Genomic DNA, 21,870 nt, shown 5'->3' with positions numbered 1-21,870 from the left:
GAAGTGGAGACCAGAAGATCTAAGCTGACGACCTGGAAAATACCATTGTAAAGATGAACAAAGCTACTCGGAGCCTTCTGAGTGAAGTGCTTTATGAGCCAGACAATGGGCCTTAAACGAAATACGCTTCTCAACAGGTAACCAATGCAATTGTCTCAAGTTGCCGCTGGCCAAAGCCAAGAGAGAAAGATCCAATACCAAGCGGGCAGCGGTGTTCTGAATCAGATGCAATTTGTCAAGACAGTCTTTATCGATATTCAACATCAGTGCATTGAAGTAATCTAGTTTACAGATCACCAAGGCCAGAGACACTGTAATTCTAAGTTCCCTCAGGAGATAAGAAAAGATTGGCTTCAAGGTTTTTAAAATCCAATAACAAGCCTTAGTGGTCAAATTTACCTGGAGCTTGAACGATTGTCGAACACAATCCAAAGGTTTCTAGTCGATGCTATGGGAACTGGCAGGTCACGGCAAGATTGCAGCCCCCAACAAGAGCTCCACAGATCACTGCTGGAGCCAAAAAATAGGATCTCCATTTTACCACCATTCATTGTAAGCCAATTATGGCACATCCAATTGTTAATCTCGCTCAGACAGTGATGGAATCTGCCAGCCACCTCCTCCCAGTTCTTATTAACAGGAATGATGAGCTGAGTGTCATGTGCATAGGAGGCAGCCAAAAAGCCGAAAGAGTGGATAAATTTGGCCAGAGGGGCCATATAAAGATTAAACAAAGTGGGACTAAGAGAGGAGCCCTGAGGAACCCCACAGGGTAATTGGAACAGGGCAGCTCTGAAGTCAACACAGCTCACTATGGTGGATCTCTCACACAGAAAGGACTTCAGAATACTTCAGGCTTTCTCTCTGACTCCCGCTTGATGAAGGCATTGTACCGTCAGATGCAGCGAAATGGTATCAAACGCAGCAGACAAATCCAATAGCACTAAAACAGCTCCATCCCCTTTATCAAACAGTCTACAGATAGAGTCTGATGTGGTGATAAAGGTAGATTCAGTGCTATGTGCTTTCCTAAAGTCATGTTGAGAGGGATCTAAGCAACCTGTACCTTGTAAGAATTGAGCCAATTGCATATTAATGTACTTTTCACAATTTTTGCCTGAAAGGGTGGCAAGGCTATAGGACGGAGATTCTTGGGATCGTAAGGGGCACTGCCTGATTTTTTATACAGAGGAATAACAATCGCTTCCTTCCACGAAGGTGGAAGCACTCCAATGTTCAAAATCTCCTGTTACACAGGTGCAAGTGGCGTGGACACCAAATTTGGAGCAAGCTTAAGTATATGGTGAGGACAAGGATCGTTGGGGGATCCGAACTTAACTTTCCCCAGCAGTTCCTTAATCTTCTCCATCTGCAGAGGCTGGAAATTGATGAGAATAGGGGCTTCGTAACTTTCTAAGTCATTTATCAGTTCGTGAGGGTCCAGCACCCCGGAGTGCTGCACAAAGTTAGCTTGGATTTGGATAATTTTATTTTTTTAAAAAGTCTGCAACCTGTTACAGAATGCTTGGGAATTTTCCAATTCCGGGGGGAACAGTTGGAGCAGTGAGGGAATGCACCACTCTAAAGCGTTCTCTGGGGGCAATTTTAGCTTCCTTGATTTTTTGCATTTAGAAGTTAGTTTTGGCTTTACTGATCGCCAGTATGTAATCCCTGAACAAAGATCTAAGCTTCTCTTTTTCCACAAGATTTTGATTTAATTTCCATCTGCATTCCTGGCATCTATATATTCTTTGTACGTCCTTAAGTTCCTTGGTATTCCAGGGAGAGGATGCTTTCTTCCTGGCCAGGGGACAAGATATCCTCAGATGGGCAAGAAGATCAATGGCCGTTTTTACTCCATAAGCAAATCTGTCAATGGCTGAGATAAATTGTTCCCTGGCTTGCTACCAGCCTAGCGTCAAGGCCAGGATAAGATTCTGCTCATCTATTCTGCTCCATTGTCTAATTAACTTTGGGGAAGAAGAGCAAACTGGACTATGGCAACACACTATATCCCGGCATTACCAAGAAACTTCAATCAAGACTACAACGAGTCCAGAATGCAGCAGCCAGACTCATCCTGGATATCCCCGACACAGCCAAATCTCCTCCCATCTCAGATACCTACACTGGCTCCCAGTCAACAAGCACATCATACACAGACTCCTGATCCACACCTTCAAGGCACTGCACAAAATAGGACCAGCATAACTCACCCACACCTCACCTTCTATGTACTCAACAGATGTCTCCATTCCTCCCAGCTCGCCCTTGCAGCCGTCCCCAAGATCTGGAAAAGTACAGTAGGAGGAAGATCCTTCTCCTACCCAGCAGCCCAGACATGGAACACACTTCCCCTCAAGCTCAGGCAGCCCGCATCACTGAAGCAGTTCAAGAAGGACGTCAAGACCTGGGTTTTCAACTGAGCAGCATGCCTACATTCAGTGCTTTGAGACCCTATTTGTGATTAGCCATGCTTTACAAATCCTTGATTGTTTGATCGATTGATTGACATGCACACACTCTCACATAAACACACTCTCACCGGCAGTCATACACACAACAACATTTAAAAGCATTTTTTACGTACCTCAACTGCTAGGGAATGTCATATTCCAGCTAATTGTACTCCATTTTTATTACACTAATAGTGAAAAAGTTATTATTCACTATTAGTGTAAGGTAAAGTGGCAAAAAGCAAGGAGACTGTAGCCCCACCCAATTTCCATCAGGACGGGCTCTCCTGTGTTTCTGGAAATGATTTTGCCGCCTCTGAGGCCAGGGGTCGCAAATGCAGTGCCAGGAGTCATAAGGGTCAAGACTGGGGTCGCAGTTCCGACCCCTCGCGACCCCTAAACGACGTCCATGTGTGGAATGCTTCTTCTTCAAAACCAAGGCGCACTCAGGTAATGACTTCCCGAATCCCGGAACAAACGACGAATGAATCCCCTTTCTCAGCACCACCCAGTAAAAGTGGGTAAAAAGCACAACATGATATTTTGCATCCTAAGTAGCTAACATTTGTTAGAGGCAACTTCAACTACACAGACAATCAAATGAAAGAAACAAATCTAACAGTAATAATATATGATTTTATTTGACCAAAAAATGAAAAAACCTCGAGGGGAAGGGCATGTTTTGCACTGTGGAAGTACAGAAGCCCCAGCAAAGGCCATCCGTCGGAAATGCCGTGAGCAATGAAGTCGCAACCAACAGTTTTATCGCTGTGTCTAACTTCTAGCTGTGCTCCTAGTCACTCACTTTACAATCAGTTCAACCTACACTTACAAGAAAGAAACAAATCGCATATTTATCCACCTGTACAGAAAGTTTACAGTAGTTCAACGCTCGCAAGAAATTATAGTATTTCAGAAATACTCTTCACAAAATCAGAAGCTCCCAGACATTAATGATGGGTTTATAAATTCAGTCGGCAGCAGGCATGCTGTCAAATTGGCATTTATGATATTAACCACCGTTTAAAGTGGATTAGGACTATGTCGTGACACTTAGTAAAACGCTATATAAATGAATAACTCTGCTGGAAAATAAAACACTCAAATTCCTGTTCATAAGGAACTCATTTTTCTTTGTTCTGCTTGCAAGACAATGTATGTTGATCATAATTACAGAGAACAGTTCTGCACTTTCACAAACAGAATGTTGCCGTCCATGAGTAGGCATTTTGTTTGATTAAACTATTTTATATATTTTTTTAAACACACAAACAGTCCTTATTATATTCTGTTTCCAATTGCAAGGTGTTTTATGGCTATCAAGTAAAACCCATAATATTTGTACATTTTTATTATAAATTCCAGTATGAAAAATGAACATTTGTGACGTTTTGTTCATCATGACATGATTCGAATGTTCAGAAGACAGGAGAATTCAGTATCACGGTCCTTGTAAAAATGTATAAGGCAAGGTTAAATGACCACTATCCAACTTTGGGCGGGGCTTTAGGTTACAACGATCAACATTGTGATTAATACCCCACTAATAACCTCTTGTGAGAGTAGGTAAACTTTCTTAATTCACGGTGGGTGGTGCTAAAACTCAAGGTGTGATTGTCGACATGGCTAAAACTCTGGTCAGAATGGGCATGATTAACTGACAGCCATGTTCTGAAGCTCAAACAATTCTGACCCCACTGTATTCCTAATAAAAACCCAATAACTAATAATTGATGGGTGTTGTACAGATATTTTCTGACAGTGAAAGGCAAAATATCAGACACAAACTCAGGAGAGCTTCGATGTGAAGCTCAAATACCATTTATGGCAAAACAAAGTATCGTGCACAATCTATGAACTGTTAAGAAAAGGCCACTGATTAGGCTGGGCCTGTAAACTGTCATTTTCACTGATTTGAGCATACTCATTTTCCTGTGGTCACTTATAAATTTGATATGACTCTCTTCTGCATTTACATTACTTGCATGCAATATATGAATATAGCCTAGAAGGGTGCAATCATATCAGGATGATCTGAGCAACCTTTGTGCCACAGGCATCTGGCATGACAAAATATTAAATATAGTACTCTCTTCTAACTTCACTCAACCAAAATATGGAGAGAGGGAGAGAGCATTTTCCTGAAGGAGAATCCCCTGAGCTCGGAGTAGATTACATTTGTTTTGAACAGACACGATACAATTCAATGAAAACATAGATCTTATGCAAGATAATTTCAAGGAATAAGACCTTCAAGTGAGCAGTATCTATAGATATTAATTTATTGCAGGAGTAGACCTTGAGTTCAATTCAGCAGAGGTAGATCACACCAACAACAAAAAAATAGACACAGAAAAAAAGAAATAGAATACAGTCCTTTACCATCGTGCTCCTTGACTTAGGAACTTAAAAAGTGGCTAACGCTCAACACGATCGGGTATCATAGCCAAAGCCAAAAAGATGGTTCCCACAACCGGGGTTGCAGCAAGGCCAATAACTCCTCTGTGCTCAGATCGTCAAATGACTTCTGTCCCAGTGCTTTACTATGTCTGGGCAAGGAGCAGACAACAGGTGCAGGGAAGGAATAAAATGACAATACAAACTCTTGACTCCCCCCCCCAGGCTCTCTTTAAAGCTGAATCCAAACTTCAATATCACCGTTACCCTTAAGACAACACCTCTGAATATTTAATATAAAACGTTTTTATATTCTCTTGTTTGATGAAACTTTGTCATAGGACAGACTTTAAATTAGGGACATAATCCTCGTGATATTCGCCAGGAATCACATCTTGAGTCCACTGCCAACCTCGGGCTAAGGGGCGCAATGGCACAGAAGGAAACTGAACCCCACACTAGGTTGAGTTGACACCTCATGTCAAGGACACACTTCATGCTGCAGTGGTGAGGGACGGCACCTCTTCTATGTGGCTAACATGTTTTTTTTCCCATTCATTCATTTCGATCTCCTGTTGACATCACCATTTGATTGCCGACCTGCGGATGTCGAAAACTTTATTGTTCCTTCTTCTCTGCCCCCAGCCTTTGTGATCAGTCATGGTGGTTGCACAAATCCAAACTGTATTATATAGCCAAACGTGGCATGGATGCACATCACACAGAGGTCTTGCAGCCTTGTTTTCCTCGTGGGCATAGCTCCAACACAGCAAATGTGCTGTCAATCATTAGGACTCTTGCTCAATACATATTCAGCCTGCAACAATCCATAGATTACGAAGAGGGAAAACACTGATCCAACCTACATGGCAATGAATTCAGTGAAGGTAAGTTACACAACTGGCCCACCCGTGGAGGCGGAGTGGCACTGTTATATAGATGCACCCTGTGCCCTGCTCCAGGGTTTAAACCAAGAACAAGTTATAATATGTAGTTTTAGAAAGGAAACAACGCTTTTAAAGAACCGAAGAGCAAGTCCTGCACCAACCAGGGGTGTTTGGCCAGTAGACAAACAAAAAAACTCAGTAGTTTGTCTTTATATATGTCTACTGAAGGGAGTAGTTGGTGTCTTTTTGGTGTTAGAAAAGAAAATAGGGCTACTGGCCTATTGACACAGGTTATTCAGCACAGTGGTAGTCTGGACAATGAAATGCGAAGATATCCTGTTAAGGCATTAATGAAAGGTGCCACTGGGTGCACTAGAAGAACCCAATTTGCAGCCTCAACAGCTGGAATGCCACCTGAGGTCTATGATCTGAGGACAGATTCAGATGCAAAGGCATTCTCAGATAATAAACATTCCGTAACACTTGGAGGATCATTCACTATTCTCTCATGCAATGCAGTCCATAAAATGAACTTGCTCTACTGCATTGCGTGAAAGGGAGAGAGCAGAAATGCACTATATTTACAAAGATATTTCTGGTCTCTCCCTGTGTTAGTGCATTGTGAGCTGCCTAGAACCAACACAGAAAGCAGCACAAATGTAAGGAGGAACTAACCACGTGCCATGTTTCTCAATAATCATATAAAGCAAGACAAGGGGTCTACCCTAATAACCCTACTATACCTGGTTAGAATAAATATACTCCAAAGACAAAATTGGTACAATAGTGGGACAGATCCAAATATTGAATTACTCACAATGAACTTCTAAATTGATCATTGGCAATGTACTTTAATTACAACAAAGTAATTCTCTTCATTTTTTGGACATAAAACCCAAGCGACAAACAAACATTATATGTAGACTGTCCAAATAGACTTACATCACAGTTATTTACAGAAACATATATACAAATGTACACACATATACAGACACTGTTTTCATCGATCTCCACAATTATTTGGAAATGTGGTTGTCAAAATGTATTGAGACGGTCATCCACATGAAAGAGATGGTTCCCAAAGCTATCACATCAAATATTTCTGCTTTCCTTAAGTACTTATTATAGGAAAGATGTGAGCTCTAATCCAAGTCCATACGTTAACTATTTTTATTGCAACCTCCTTGTCTAAAGGTCGACGCGTTTCGGCCCTTTTACATACGGGCCTCTTCAGGACTCATGGAGAGATAAAGACCTAACCATCATGTATAGAACAGGATATTAACCATCTTACATAATGAAAGTTACCAAACTTGCAACCTCAATATATTTGAGTGAAGTTAACGCAGTAAGAAGGGCTGATTTGCCGGGTGTTGGGCGGACCTCTAATTAAGATAGAAATAATTGTAGACCTTAAGGATGAAAAGACATTGTTTTGCCATCCATAGCCCAAAATTGAAATATGTTACGCATCTCCTCATTTTGTTTTTACTTTAATGGGAAAAGGTTGCATCGCAATCCATATGGAACATGGTTTTAAAAAACATGATTTCGGCCTTACCTGCTGCCTTCTTTCAAAAGTGCTATGGCAATGCGAATTCTGTTTCTAAGAAAGATGAGCATCAATATGATAATGACTTCAACGATGCAGAGGATTATCACTGAGAAGAAAAACAATAGGTCTTATGGGGAAAGCAAAGATCATGTTGCACAGCTTTCTTGATGTTAACAACAGCACACCAATCAGAATTTGCCATCCTACCACTTAGAAGGCTTGCTTTTAAAATATCACATGATAACCACCACACCTGTCCCCCACATCTAATCTGGTGAAAAAAAACACATTTTCCAGCTAGTTTATTCAGAATTAAAGTCACTCTGTTTATAAGGATGTTTTAATAATCATTTTACACACAGAATGTGCCAACCATTAAACAACTTACAGAGGACGTTAAGAATTCTAGCTAGCTTCAGAACAGTTGTGCCAGCATGTATGACGTGCAAGAGATGTAGGCTTTGAAAGTATAAAAGTATATGGTGTTCTACAGTGTAAATAGAGCCAAAAGGCAGCTGAGCACTGTGCATGGACAAACGCAAACAAACTATCAAACAGTAATAGGGGAGGAAGTGTGATTATGGAGAGTTAATGTACTGCACCGTAGTATTCTTTAGCCCCTTTGGTGCACATGACGGAATGGTTCGGTCATGTGCACCGGGACTCAAGTGCTGAGGACGGAACCATTCTGTCCTCATCACATGAGCGCCAAATCCCTCTGCTTTTTAGAGCAGAGGGATTTTTTTTGTTGTAAAAACTGCCTTAGGAGCTCGGGACGAGCTTTCCCAGTTCCAGGCTCTGTTTTTTGGTTTTAAGTGAAATGACAAGCAACGCACGTGGCTCGCTGATGTCATTTCACTGAAAACCAAATTTAAAATCAGCCAATCGGCTCATTTCACATTTACTGCCTAGGTGCTTGGTGGGCTATCTCAGCACCCTGAGCACCTAGGCATACAGGAGAGGTATCATTGGAAAGGGGAGAATCTACTTTCTCCAATGGTACCCTTCAGTGGTGGGTCCAAAGCAGGAATCCACCAAAAGGACACCAGGGAGGGGGATGTGGCCCTTTGGGCAAGGGTTTTCCCCCCCAAATTTCCTGACCAATTCAGCCTTTCTTCTCCCATTGGGAAGCAGGTGGGGGTTATTACCCCCACTCTGCCCCCCGGGGGGTGCAGAATGCCCACAAGACAACAGGGATTTTTGTTCTTTATAAAAGAGGAGGGCTGCCAAAAATGGGCATGTTAATTCCCCCAAGGCAAAATTAGGAACAGTCTTTCTGCCCCCCGGGAGACAGACGGGAGGGGATGGATTTCACCCTTGATCTTACCCGAGGGGGCAGAAAGCCCACTGAACACCAGGGATTTTTTTAAAATAAAAGAGGAGTGGGGGCTACCCGCAATGGGCATGCCAGTGCCCCCCACCAAACCAGACACAAATAGGAACAGTCTTTCTGCCCGCCCCTCCCGGGGGGAGATGGGGGTTATTACCCCCAATCTGCCACCTAGGGGGGGCACAAAGCCCACTACACACCAGGTATTTTTTGTTTTCAATAAAAGAGGGACAGTGGGCTGCCCACAATGCCGTCCCCCCCAGACACAAATAGGAACAGTTTTTCTGCTTCCCTCAGGAGGCAGATGAGGGCAATTACCCCTGCCTACCCCCGCAGAGGTAGAAAGCCCACTGGACACCAGGGATCACTTTTGTTCTTATTTGTATCAGTGGGGGCTTCCCAGCAAGGGTGTGGTCATGCCCCCCGTAATAAGGAAACAGCCTTTCTCCCCCCTTAGAGGGGAAGATGGGAGCAAATACCCCATCTGCCCCTCTGATGGGGCAGAAAGCGCACTAGACACCATGGATTAAGTTTTTGTAGGGGGGGGAGCTGCCCAGTATGGGCATGGCCATGCCCCCACCCCTTCAAACATGAGAAAATGGTCTTTCTGCTCCCCTGCGGACTAAAGCATTTCACCCCAAATGGCAAGCAGGAGGATATTTGAGTTGGTTGGGTGTTGTTTTTACAAATTAAGCCAGGAGAGATTAGCTAACTCCCAGTATCATCCTACTTGCAATGGTGAACAGCTGCACTTTTTGGGCTTGGATAGGCTGCCACCTGGGAAAAACCTACTGGACCCAGACAGTTCTGAAAACTAGATAACAGGGAGAGTCCAAGGTTGTGTGCTCCGCATCAATCCCACACCATTTACTTACCCGCAATGCCCTGCTAACCTGAAATGTTGACTAAAAACATGCATGTTTCCTCACGTTTCTGTGATGGAAACTTCTGGAATCCGCAGGAATCCACAAAATTCCTACCACCCAGCATTGTTCCACTTCTGCTGATAAAAATGCTGCACATTTGTGTGGTTGGGCCTAGTGCCAGCAACAGGAATTGATCCAACCAATGTCAATAGGAATCCCCATGCAAGGGCTCCAATGTCCCTGGTTTGATATGTAGGCCCAGCCACACAAATTGTGCAGCATTTTTATCAGCACAAGTGGGTCAATGCTGGGTGGCAGGAACTCTGTAAATTCCTGCGGATTCCAGAAGTTTCCATCACAGAAATGTAATAAAAATGTATGATTTCAGGCCAAGTATGAGATTTACAGGACATTGTGGGTAAAACAAACCTCATGGGGTCCATGCAGGTCATCCCTCCCTGAAGTGTCTAGTTTTCAAAAATATACGGGTTTGCTAGGTTTCCCTAGGTGCTGGGTGAGTTAGGGCCTAAAAACGACAGCTACCAAATTTGCAAAAAATGGGTTAGTTTTGAGTAGAAAAGTATCCATGTTGCAATTTGGGTCGTTTCCTGTGGCCGGCACTAGGTCTACCCACCCAAGTGAGGTACCATTTTCATCAGCAGACGTAGGAGAATGCTGGGCAGAAGGAGGCTTCTGGCTCTGTGCAGATTCAAGAACATTCCAGCACAGAAATGTGAGGAAAATGTGTTTTTAGTCACAGTTTGAGGTTTGCAAGGGATTCAGGGTAACACAGACTATTGACAGCCATGCAAGTCTTCCCATTCTGGATTTCCCTAGGTGTCTAGTTTTAAGAAATGTACAGGTTTAGTAGTTTTCTCTTGGTGCCAGCTGAGATAGGGCCCAAACACCACAGCTACCCACTTTGCAAAAAACGAGTCTGGGGAACCTACCATTGTCCGTTTTGCTTAGAAAAAAATTGATGTATCCATGTTGCGTTTTGGCCCATTTCCTGTCATCCGCACCAGGCCTTCCACACAAGTGAAGTGCCATTTTTATTGGGAGACAGCGGAACACAGAATAGTAGAACACGTATTATTAACAATTGTACTTCTCTGCTTTTGCACCTTCGAGATGTAAGACAATGTGTAATAAATAAGTAAATTTGAGAAATACCCTCTAATTCACATTCTATTATGGGGACCCACAAATTCAGAGATGTGCTTCTAAACTCCATATCTAGTGCCCATTACAGAAATACATTGGTTTCCTTGATATCTACTTTTCACTATTTATATTTTACCAAATGAATTGCTGTATACCCGGTACACAATTAAAAAACATTGGAAGGTGCGGCTCAGTAATTGGCTCTGGGTTCCTCAGATTCTTTGTGAAACTATAAGCCCTATATATACCTGTAAACCTGTAACTTGAAAGGTCCAGCAGATGTAAAAGTATATTGCTTTCAAATCTCTGCCATAGTTAGAAAAAGTTACAGATGAAAACGCAGACACAAATGGCTGTTTTTTTTTCAACTCAACTTCAATACTTTTTTCAATACTTTTTTTATTTCAAATGTTACTTTCTACAGGAAATCATTGATGGATCCACACAAATCACCCCTCGCTGAATTCAAAATGTTGTCTACCCTAACAAAAATGTATAGCGTTGTGGGATCCACCATTGGTTGCATACCCATTTCAGCCACTAACTGGAAGGAGGTTGAAAGCACAACAAATAGGAAAAATGGATTATGTCTCAGTAAAATGCAAACATGTTTTTCTGATTCAAGAGTGCCTGTTCCTGAAAGCTGGGAAGATGGTGATTTTAGCACCGCAAACCATTTATTGATGCCAGGGAAAAAATTCAAACGCTATCGTCTGCAGCACTTGTTCCCATTTTTCCCCCCAAAAAACAAAATTTAGCTATATTTTACCCATTTTCTCAGTCCCCTCCAGGGGAATCCACAAACACTACATACCGTAAGAATCTTCAGGATGTTGGAAAAAAATGGACACAAGTTTGGTGTGGATAGCTTTTGTGGACAAAATGTTATGTGGCCAAAGTTTGAACTACCCCAAATAGGCAAAAAAGGCTTAGTATAGGGGGGTGGGGGGACCTAGCAGCGAAGGGGTTAAAGAGATGAGTCCTCAACACTTTCCTAAATTGCGGCAGCAATGGGTGGTCCCATAAGATATGGAGATGTTATTCTACTTCTCAGTCTACAATCTGACAGTGTCCTGGCTGCAGGTGTGTCGGGAAACACCAGAGATGGCGAGCTTGTCTGCGAGCTTGTCTGCAAGCTTGTCTGCAAGTTAAGTGGGGGTTCTGGTTGCAATGGCTTTGTAAATTATGCAGCTGGTTTTCTGGTGTGTACCGGCAAGGGGAGCAAATAGAGTTTCATCAGGATAAGGGTGACGTGATCATATTCCTTAAGGTCCGGAAGAGATGTGCTGCGATGTGCAGGATACCCTTAAGAGATGCCAGCGTGGAGTCTAGGAGGCAATGGAGCAGGACATTAGCACCATCCAGGTGAAAGGGTATGAGGGTTTGAACTGCATTTCGGAAGTTGCTTTCTGGAAAAAATGATTTGACTTTATTTCTAAGAGGGAATTGGAACCATGGCAGTATTCCTGTTATTTGGTAATGTGTCTCTTGGGAGTGAGGTTAGTGTCCAGGTTGACTCGAAGAGGATTGACATTCTGCAAAAAATGGGGTTCACAGCTTTGAAGCCTAATGTCAATGAGTTATTGATGTTCTGTTTATGGCTGTTTCTTGTTCTTGGTAAATAATCGCAATTTTGTGTTGGTGGGTTGAGCTTCAGGAAAGTGCTGGCCATCCATGTCCGGATGATGTGCAATCAGTGTCTGAAGTATTGGATGTCTGATGAGGGAGCCTTTCATGCTGAATTGTGTTTCATCTGCATACTGGTGAAGCATGGCGCTGTTACCTGTGAGTAGTGCTCCAAATGGCTCCATGTAAAGATTGAGGATGAGGAAATGGAAACACTTAGGGGGTCATTCTGACTTTGGCGGGCGGCGGAGGCCGCCCGCCAAAGTAACCCCGTCGGAAGACCGCTCTGCGGTCAACAGACCGCGACGGTCATTCCGACTTTCCCGCTGGGCCGGCGGGCGACCGCCAGAAGGCCGCCCGCCGGCCCAGCGGGAAAGCCCCTTCAGCAATGAAGCCGGCTCCGAATGGAGCTGGCAGAGTTGAAGGGGTGCGACGGGTGCAGTGGCACCCGTCGCGATTTTCAGTGTCTGCAAGGCAGACACTGAAAATCTTAATGGGGCCCTGTTAGGGGGCCCCTGCACAGCCCATGCCAGTGGCATGGGCAGTGCAGGGGCCCCACGACACCCGTTCCCGCCATCCTGTTCCTGGCGGTTGTGGATGGCAGGAAGGGGGTCGGAATCCCCATGGCGGCGCTGCAAGCAGCGCCGCCATGGAGGATTCCCTTGGGCAGGGGTAAACCGGCGGGAAACCGCCGGTTGCCCTTTTCTGACCGCGGCTTTTCCGCCGCGGTCAGAATTGCCCATGTAGCACCGCCAGCCTGTTGGCGGTGCTACCTCCGGCCTCCACCCTGGCAGTCTATGACCGCCAGGGTCGGAATGAGGCCCTTAGTGACTCCACAGGAGATAGGGAACTTTTGTGACCTGGAGGTGTCCATACTAGTGAATCCCATTCAAGACTATAGGACGTGTATGAGGATGGGATGATCAACTATGTCGAAGGCAGCAGAGATATTCAGCAATATCAGGAGGCCAGGGTCATCTTCCTCTAGAATCAAGAGGGTATCATCTATGATGTTTAAGGTCGAGGTCTCAGTGCTGTAGGGTGATCTGAAGCTACCTCTGCAGTCCAGCAGGAGATGATTAACAGTTAGCTGTCAAGACTCAGCCCTGGGTGGATGCCAATGATGATCTTTTCATTTCTACTGTTTTTTTTTCCCAATCCAGGATGTTCATTATGCACTTCTATGGTTTATTACATGTTGACTACTGTATTTCTGCCATAAATATATACAATAGAAGGGAAGGACATCCAGGGGATGTGGCCATGAATTGGGATAGCTCACCGTATTGAGAGATTTCTGCATTTTATGTGATAGTTACTTATTTGGTCTTTGTGAAGTGCTACATATCATTGCATGGCAACCCAGGAGTACTTTGGAGACAATGCAGCATACTGTACAGTCCTACTGATAAGGGCTGCTGACATCTGCTGCTATGTGGCAGTGGGCATCATATAACAATGACAATGACTTGATTTGTGAAAATCCACAGTTGAGCATGTGTCATTCTGTAGTCAGTAGCAAGCGGCTTCTCTTACCTACATGACCCAAGGGATCAGCATTAACAGTCATTAAGCATGTGCCAGTGAACCAAAATTTAGAATATAAATCTAGCCATAGGTATGAATAAGGAGGTGTGTTCCTCTTGAATTTGAGGAAATAATTTTCAAGTCTATGTTGGTGAATTGTGTAGGAAATGTGTTTTTTGATTGAGGTGGGTGAAGACTCTTCTCAAGCAACAACCTGGTTGAACCACAAAGGTTACTGACATCTGCTTAACCCTCTGTTAGCTTGGCACAAAAGCAGTCAGACATAACTTCGAGGGAATATGGTAAGCATTTAAGCAGCACACAAACAGTACTAATGTGAAAACACAACACAGGGAAAAATCCTACACTAATTCAGAAAACTAGAGTACATCTTAAAAAATAAGATGATACCAGAAGGACAAAAATCCAATCGGTAGAACCGGATATATGAAATTTCAAAGTTTTGGGTAAATATAGCACGTAAAAGCACGAAGGTCACTTGTGATAATCTGGTTGTGCTAGACCAGGAGAAAGTTACAAGCTCAGGCCAAACACGATGGGGTGCAGGCTGTATAAATGCAGCAGGTTAGTCCCACTGATAAAATTACCTTCTCGAAATCTGACACAAAGCATCCAGTTTGCAATGGAGGAGGCCACAAGGAGCATGGAAAGTGTCACAAATGCTCATCGTTGTAGCGCAAATAGCAGACCTGGCTTCATGGGTTGTCATCGCTGTAGCGTGAAGATCCATTCTACATTGCAGATGGTTGATGCTGGAACTTCGTGTTGGCGTCATCTTGGGCTGTTGCTGTAGTATGAAGTGAAGATCTTGCATTGCAGGTTGTCACTGGTGGGTGCTGTAGCGCTGAGAGTCAGGTTCACCAGAGCTTCGCATTGGCAGTCGTCATGGGTGGTAGATTCTTGGCGCAAATGGGCCCTTAGCAGTTTCAAAGAGCCCAAAACTTCAGGGAAGAGGAGTGCTCCCTAATGCCAGTTAAGGGCTGAGGACCTGGGGAGGCACCTTGTGGGGAACAGGGACTCATTCTAGCAGAGACCAGCAGGGCTCAGGTAGGTCCACTTGCAGGTCCAGTTGCAGCAGGTCAGCTGGGCGGTTACAGAGTGGCCTCTGGCCTTGTTGTGTCCCTGTAGCTGAGAACAGGATGTCAGTCAGCTAGTGGCTGGATTCACTCTGGTCGTCCTGGATTCAAGGAGCAGGACCAAGCTTTCTTCCTCAGCCAGCAGGGCAGTTCTTCTTCTGAGTTTTCCACAGGTCCAGAGTTGATCTGATCTGATATATAGTTCAAGAGGTCAAAATTGTATACTGGCTGCTAGCATTTGATGTGGGTGGGACTCCCTATACTACCCACATATCCGGTTCTGGAAAGTTCCTTCCATCCCCTGCCCAGGCTCCAAGTAATCTGTGCTGGCAAATGGCTGGTGTCAAGTCCCTTTGTTTTTTTGTGTGCTGGAGGCTGCCCTTTGAAATATTAGTGGGACATGGAAGAGCACTGCTCCAGCAGAGATAGGGCTTGCAATAGCGAAGCACGACTTTATGAGTTTTTCACTAGCAGGACATGTGAAATTGGGTGTGCAACCGTCCAACTATAACAATGACCTCTTTAAAACACAGACTCTTCCTTTTCCAGAGTACCCGCAGCTTCCATCTCATCTGGAGGATTGGACAATAGAGCCGGGTTCAGAGTTCCTGGGAGTTGTTTCATCTGTGTCTCCTCCATTCTTGCACAAAACCCAGACACACCATAAGACATTGAGGCAAAAAGGTCTAGCATCACAATATCTTGCCACTTTTCTTGCTATTGGGGCCAGACTATTGCTCTTTCTGGTCACTACAGCTGGGAGAACATACCATTGTTTGGCCAAGATCAGAGGCACATCTCTGGGAAGCTGCTGTAGACACTGCCGCTGGGCACTGCACTCCTCACTGTTCCTTTTGGTTAACACCTGAGCGCAATCAGCGCTATTTAAGTGCCCTGCAGTCCTGCTGTGTAGGGACTGCGCTTCACGCTTTCCCTACTATTAGGGCGAGGCTCTTGCTCTTTCTGGTCACTACCGCTGGGTGAACCTACATTGTTCTGCCAAGGTCAGAGGCACATCTCTGGGAAGCTGCCGTGGCAGCTGCCGCTGGGGAGTGTTATCCTTATAATTCATGTCTGCTAACACCTGAGCCCAGTCAGCACTATTTAAGCATGCTGAAGTCCCGCTGTGTGGTGCTATGCTTGCCGCTTTTCCAGTTATTGGTCTGAGACTCTTGCTCTTTCTGGTTGCTACAGCTGCAGGAACCAATCATCATTTGGCCAAGATCAGAGTCACATCTCTGGGAAGCTGCTGTGGACACTGCTGCAGGGGACTGCTAGCCCTACAATTCCTCTCTGCTAACACCTGAGACCAATCAGCACTATTTAAGTGCACTGCAGTCCTACTGTATAGGGGCTTCACTTGCCACTTTCCCTACTATTGAGATGTAACTCTTGCTCTTTCTGGTCATCACAGCTGGGGGAATCTGATGGCCAAGATTGGAGGCACATCTCTGGAAAGCTGCTGTGGATGCTGCCTCTCTACTAACATCTGAGCCCAATCAGCGCTATTTAAGCATGCTGCAGTCCCACTGCATGAGGGCTGAGCTTGTCGCTTTTCCTGCTATTAGGGCAACACTCTTGCTCTTTCTGGTTGCTACAGCTCAGGGAAACTACCAGAATCTGTCCAAGATCAGAGTCACATCTCTGAGAAGCTGCTGTGGCTGCTGCCGCTGGGGACTGCAAGCCCCACAATTCATCTCGACTAACACCTGAGCCCATTCAGTGCTATTTAAGCACACTGCAGTACCACTGCACAGGATGCATGCAGGCCTCTCCCGGCAAAGCCTGGGTCAAGGAGAGCCCCATAGGCACCCTTCAGAGCCCAGAGGAGGCTGGGCTGAGTCCCCCCTCTTGAATGAACCATCAGGGCTTGGGCTGCCAAGGTACATGTAACGTGGGCCTCGCTAAGATTGTCCTACTATTTCCCCAGTTCTTCTAGTTAGTCTTAATGCAACAGGTTTTATGGATTTAGACATTATGTGGTATTGTTTCAAAATGTTTTGATCAATTTTATTTACTAGTTGATCTGTTCACATTGTACTCACTAATTCTGCAATTCGAACCCTTTTTATTTGTGGATGTAAAAGCGACATTGTAACATTTGAATGTAGGCATATCACCCTCTAATATTGGCAAATGGAAAGCAGCAGATTTACTTCAGGACACTGCTAAACACTTAAAGAACTCTCCAAAATCCTATAATTGTACACTCAAGGAGATTAATCTCTTGATTGAGGAAGTGGAGTCACTAATCGGCTCAGACACACCATCTCAAGTAGAACCTTGAACAGTTCTGAAAGGTATAAATGGAACTGCTCTCTCTAGCAACTCAGGTGATATCCGTATGCAAAAAACTTCCAGAGCTAGGAAAGGAACCTCAAGAATAGATCCAAGTGTAAGCATGATGCTCAGAATATAAAAATTGTTTTTAACTGTTACCCTAGGAAAACACAAACCAATGAGCCACTTTTAGTTCAAGACTTGACTGCCCTAGATTTAACTAACAGAATTAATGTTTCGAATAAGTAAAGCTTACCACACACGCATACACAATTCTGTGTAGTAATTGCTTCTTCCCACTCACTGAAAAGACCAATACAGACTCACAAATTCTATCACATGAAGGGCCTGAACCCACTGCTGCGAGGGATCTAGACCACTTAGCGCTACAGATTGAAGAACTCAGAAATGAGGTGAGGGGACTTAAAACAATACTATCCACATTCCATATGCCCCACACATCCTGAGTATAGGGAGAAGTCTGATCATAATAGGACTATTCCAGTACCCTTTATTACTAACACTATTCCAAAGCTTGGTCTTCTGCCACACACTCTAGATGCTCATTTGTTTTATTCATGTCCCCAAACTTCAGTAAACTCAACACAAAAAAAGGATAACTCACTAATAAATAAATCAGTACATTGGATTTGTAAGGTTGAGAGGCTGTCACACCCTTAAAGAGGATATTTTGGGATCCTTTAGGAACGCACAAACTGGCTCTATCTATGACACCATTGAGCTGATCCATCCTACCAGAGAGTTAGTAGATAATTTAGTGGCATTACATGTGCAGACATTGCAGGAAAGTACCATCTTGCCTGGCATGTTACCCCCATTTTTACTTGTGTGTCAGTTTGTTTCACTGGGATCCCGCTAGCCAGGACCCTAGTACTCATAGATTGTGGCCTGAATGTGTTCCCTGTGTGGTGCCTAACTGTGTCACGGAGGCTCTGCTAACCAGAACCTCAGTGCTTATGCTCTCTCTGTCTTTAAAATTGTCACTGCAGGCTAGTGACCATTTTTAACAATTCCGATTGGCACACTGGAACACCCTTATAATTCCCAAGTATATGGTACCTAGGTACTCAGGGTATTGGGGTTCCAGGAGATCCCTATGGGCTGCACCCTATGGGTGGCATTTCTTTTGCCACCCATAGGGAGCTCTAACCATTCTTACACAGGACTGCCACTGCAGCCAGAGTGAAATAACGTCCACGTCATTTCACAGGCATTTTACACTGCACTTAAGTAACTTATAAGTCACCTATATGTCTAACCCTCACTTATGTGTTAGGTGCAAAGTTAGTAAGTGTGAGGGTACCCTGGCACTAGCCAAGGTACCCCCACATAGCTCAGGGCAATTTCCCCGGACTTTGTGAGTGCGGGGACACCATTACACGCGTGCAATACATATAGGTCAATACCTATATGTAGCTTCACAATGGTAACACCGAATATGGCCATGTAACATGTCTAAGATCATGGAATTGTCCCCCCATGCCAAATCTGGTATGGGGTGCCGATCCCATGCATCCCCGGTGCTCCAGCATGGACCCCGGGTACTGCCAAACTAGCTCTCTGGGGTTTTCACTGCAGCTACCGCTGCTGCCAACCCACAGACAGGCTTCTGCCCTCCTGGGGTCTGGGCAGGTTCAGGGATCCCCCAGGCCCTGCTCTGGCACGAAACTGGACAAAGGAAAGGGGAGTGACCACTCCCCTGTCCATCACCACCCCAGGGGTGGTACCCAGAGCTCCTCCAGTGTGTCCCAGACCTCTGCCATCTTGAATGCAGACGTGTGAGGGCACAATGGAGGCCTCTGAGTGGCCAGTGCCCGCAGGTGACGTCAGAGACCCCTCCTGGTAGGTGCTTACCTGGCTAGGTGGCCAATCCTCCTCTGAGGGCTATTTAGTGTCTCTCCTGTGGGTTTCCCGTCAGATAATGAATGCAAGAGCTCACCAGAGTTCCTCTGCATCTCCCTCTTCTGCCAAGGATCGACTGCTGACTGCTCCAGGACGCCTGCAAAACCGCAACAAAGTAGCAAGAAGACTACCAGCAACATTGTAGCGCCTAATCCTGCCAACTTTCTCAACTGTTTCCTGGTGGTGCATGCTCTGAGGGCTGTCTGCCTTCACCCTGCACTGGAAGCCAAGAAGAAATCTCCTGTGGGTCGACGGAATCTTCCCCCTGCTAAAGCAGGCACCAAACTTCTGCTTCACTGGTCCTCTGGATCCCCTCACATCTTGACGAGCGTGGTCCCTGGAACACAGGAGCTGGATCCAAGTGACCCTGACAGTCCAGTGGTCCATCTGTCCAGATTTGGTGGAGGTAAGTCCTTGCCTCACCACACCAGACAGTAATCCTTTGTACTGCGTGAACTGCAGCTGCTAGGGCTTCTGTGCACTTTTGCAAGGAATCCTTCATGCACAGCACAGCCCAGGTCCCCAGCACTCCATCTTGTATTGCTCAACTGGCTGAGTTGACCACCAGCTTCATGGGACCCTCCTTTGTAGTGTTGAGATGACCGCCATGCTCAGTTCTCTTGAAACCCTGTTCATGTGCTTCTGTGGGTGCTGCCTGCTTCTGCCTGGGCTCTCTGTGCTGCTGAGTACCCCCTCTGTCTCCTCCTCCAAGGAGCAACCTCAAGGTCCTTCCTGGGCCCGGGCAGCACCCATTTTCTTTAACTGCAAGGCTTGTTTGTGATATTTCTGCATGGAAACAACTCTGCATCCTCCAGAATGCCGTGGGACATCTTCTGTGCAAAGAAGAAGTTCCTGGCATCTTCCGTTGTTGCAGAATCTTCAGCTTCTTCCAGCCATTTTGCACCTTCATCCAGGGTTTAGTGGGCTCCTGCCCCCCCTGGACACTTTCATGACTCTTGGACTTGGTCCTCTTCCCTTGCAGGTCCTCAGGTACATGAAACCGTCTTCAGTGCTTTGCAGTCAGTTGTGGTCTCTGCAGAATCTCCTATCACGTCTTTAGTGTGTTTCTGTAGAAGTAGGGTAACTCTACTCCTACTTTTCAGGGTCTTGGGGTGGGGTATCTTGGACACCCTTAGTGTTTTCTTACACTCACGGCAACCCTCCACACCCTACACTAGGCTTGGGGTCCCTAAGTGGTTTGCATTCAACTTTCTTAGTATATAGTTTGTGTTGCCCTAAGCCTATTGCATCCTATTGTATTCTACAGTGTTTGCACTACTTTTCTAACTATTTACTTACCTGATTTTAGTTTGTGTGTATATTTTGTGCATTTTACTTACCTCCTAAGGGAGTATATCCTCAGATATTTTTGGCACATTGTCACTAAAATAAAGTACCTTTATTTTTAGTAACTGAGTATTGTGATTCTTATGATATAGTGCTGTATGATATTTGGTATAGTAGGAACTTTGCATGTCTCCTAGTGCAGCCTAAGCTGCTCTGCTATAGCTACCTCTATCAGCCTAAGATGCTAGAACACTACTAATCTACTAATAAGGGATAAGTGGACCTGGCACAAGGTGTAGGTACCATCAGGTACCCACTATAAGCCAGGCCAGCCTCTTACAGACATCTACTCTGTATGATGCAAACATTTGTTTTAAATATAGGAGGTCGGACCTAACTCTCATTAAAGAAAGGCACATAGCTCCTCCCCAGCCTGTAGTAGAATCACCCATTAGGGCAGTAGATTGACAACTAGTGCCTATCGTAGACCCACTTTCATTAGATGAGCTTTCACTTAGGGTTAAAAATGACCAGTGTATGGCTGCTAGTTTCCCTAACTATCTCACCTTGCCATCTGATGATCTCATCCCGGCTGGTTGTAGTGGTCAAACTTAAGATGTTTCATTGTTAGGCTCCACCTCCCCTGTTAGTACCTCGCTGAAGTGTGTTGCCAGAGCCACAGAGGCACTTTGTCTGTCATCTACTCGCATCCAGGACACATGCACATTTTCAATAACTTCTTGGAACTTGGACAGTATAAAATCAAAAACCTTTTATCCGGATTGGAATGATTTTATCGAGCGGTTTGACATCTGTCTGTTGCAGGAATATTGGCCTCTGGAACCAGTTTTTAATCCCAGCTATTTGAAATTTTAGATTTCTGCTAGACGTGGCTGTGCCGGCAGGCCAGCCGCAGGCCTTACGATATGGATCTGATTAAATTTGGATTCCAAAATTAAACAACTTCACATTAATTGTCCCAATATTATAGGTGTTCGAACTGTTTCAATGTTATAGGATTTTAACACCACATTTGAGCCTCTAGAAAATGATGATGCTAGTCTAGAAGTGGAAAAGGATGAGACTTGGGGGATCTACACCCAGTACACAAATGGACAAAGGCTGCCCCTCAGTTCATTCTCATTAGAATATGGGGTGAGAGCTACAAATGTCAGATCCAAATTGGACAGAAGGGGGGCTTGCACTTTTGATAACTTGTCCCACACTAGTTGTATAGATTATATTTTAATTGATCTCTATCTTGGGCCTTTCCTTAAGGGCATTACTGTTAAGACCAGGGTGGAAAGTGATCAGAACCAATTGTGTCTTACAATGGCATCCCTCTGCTCCAAGTTGGACAATAAATATCAAACTGTTGTTAGCACCAGCAATATCCATTCTACTAATGACACACGTTGTGTTAAATGGTCTCAACTCATAGAGAAGTCTGATCTCCTGACTGCAATTGGTTTTGA

At 44.8% G+C, this 21,870-nt stretch overlaps 1 protein-coding gene across 6 annotated transcripts in view; it reads right to left on the bottom strand.

The window, feature by feature from the left end:
* The window catches only part of SLC44A5 (solute carrier family 44 member 5), a 765,772-nt gene that overhangs the window by 136,040 nt on the left and 607,862 nt on the right, over positions 1–21,870 (bottom strand). For all 6 annotated transcript variants that reach the window (XM_069232424.1, XM_069232422.1, XM_069232425.1 and 3 more), the window contains exon 12: positions 7,302–7,401. In XM_069232424.1, coding sequence (XP_069088525.1) covers positions 7,302–7,401 — 100 coding nt within the window. The remainder of the gene's footprint in view (positions 1–7,301; positions 7,402–21,870) is intronic.

The sequence above is a fragment of the Pleurodeles waltl genome, chromosome 4_2 (genome assembly GCF_031143425.1).
Source record: "Pleurodeles waltl isolate 20211129_DDA chromosome 4_2, aPleWal1.hap1.20221129, whole genome shotgun sequence".
In the NCBI taxonomy this organism is placed as follows: domain Eukaryota; kingdom Metazoa; phylum Chordata; class Amphibia; order Caudata; family Salamandridae; genus Pleurodeles; species Pleurodeles waltl.
Note: the sequence above shows the minus strand (reverse complement) of the source record. Positions and strands in the feature narration are given on the sequence as shown.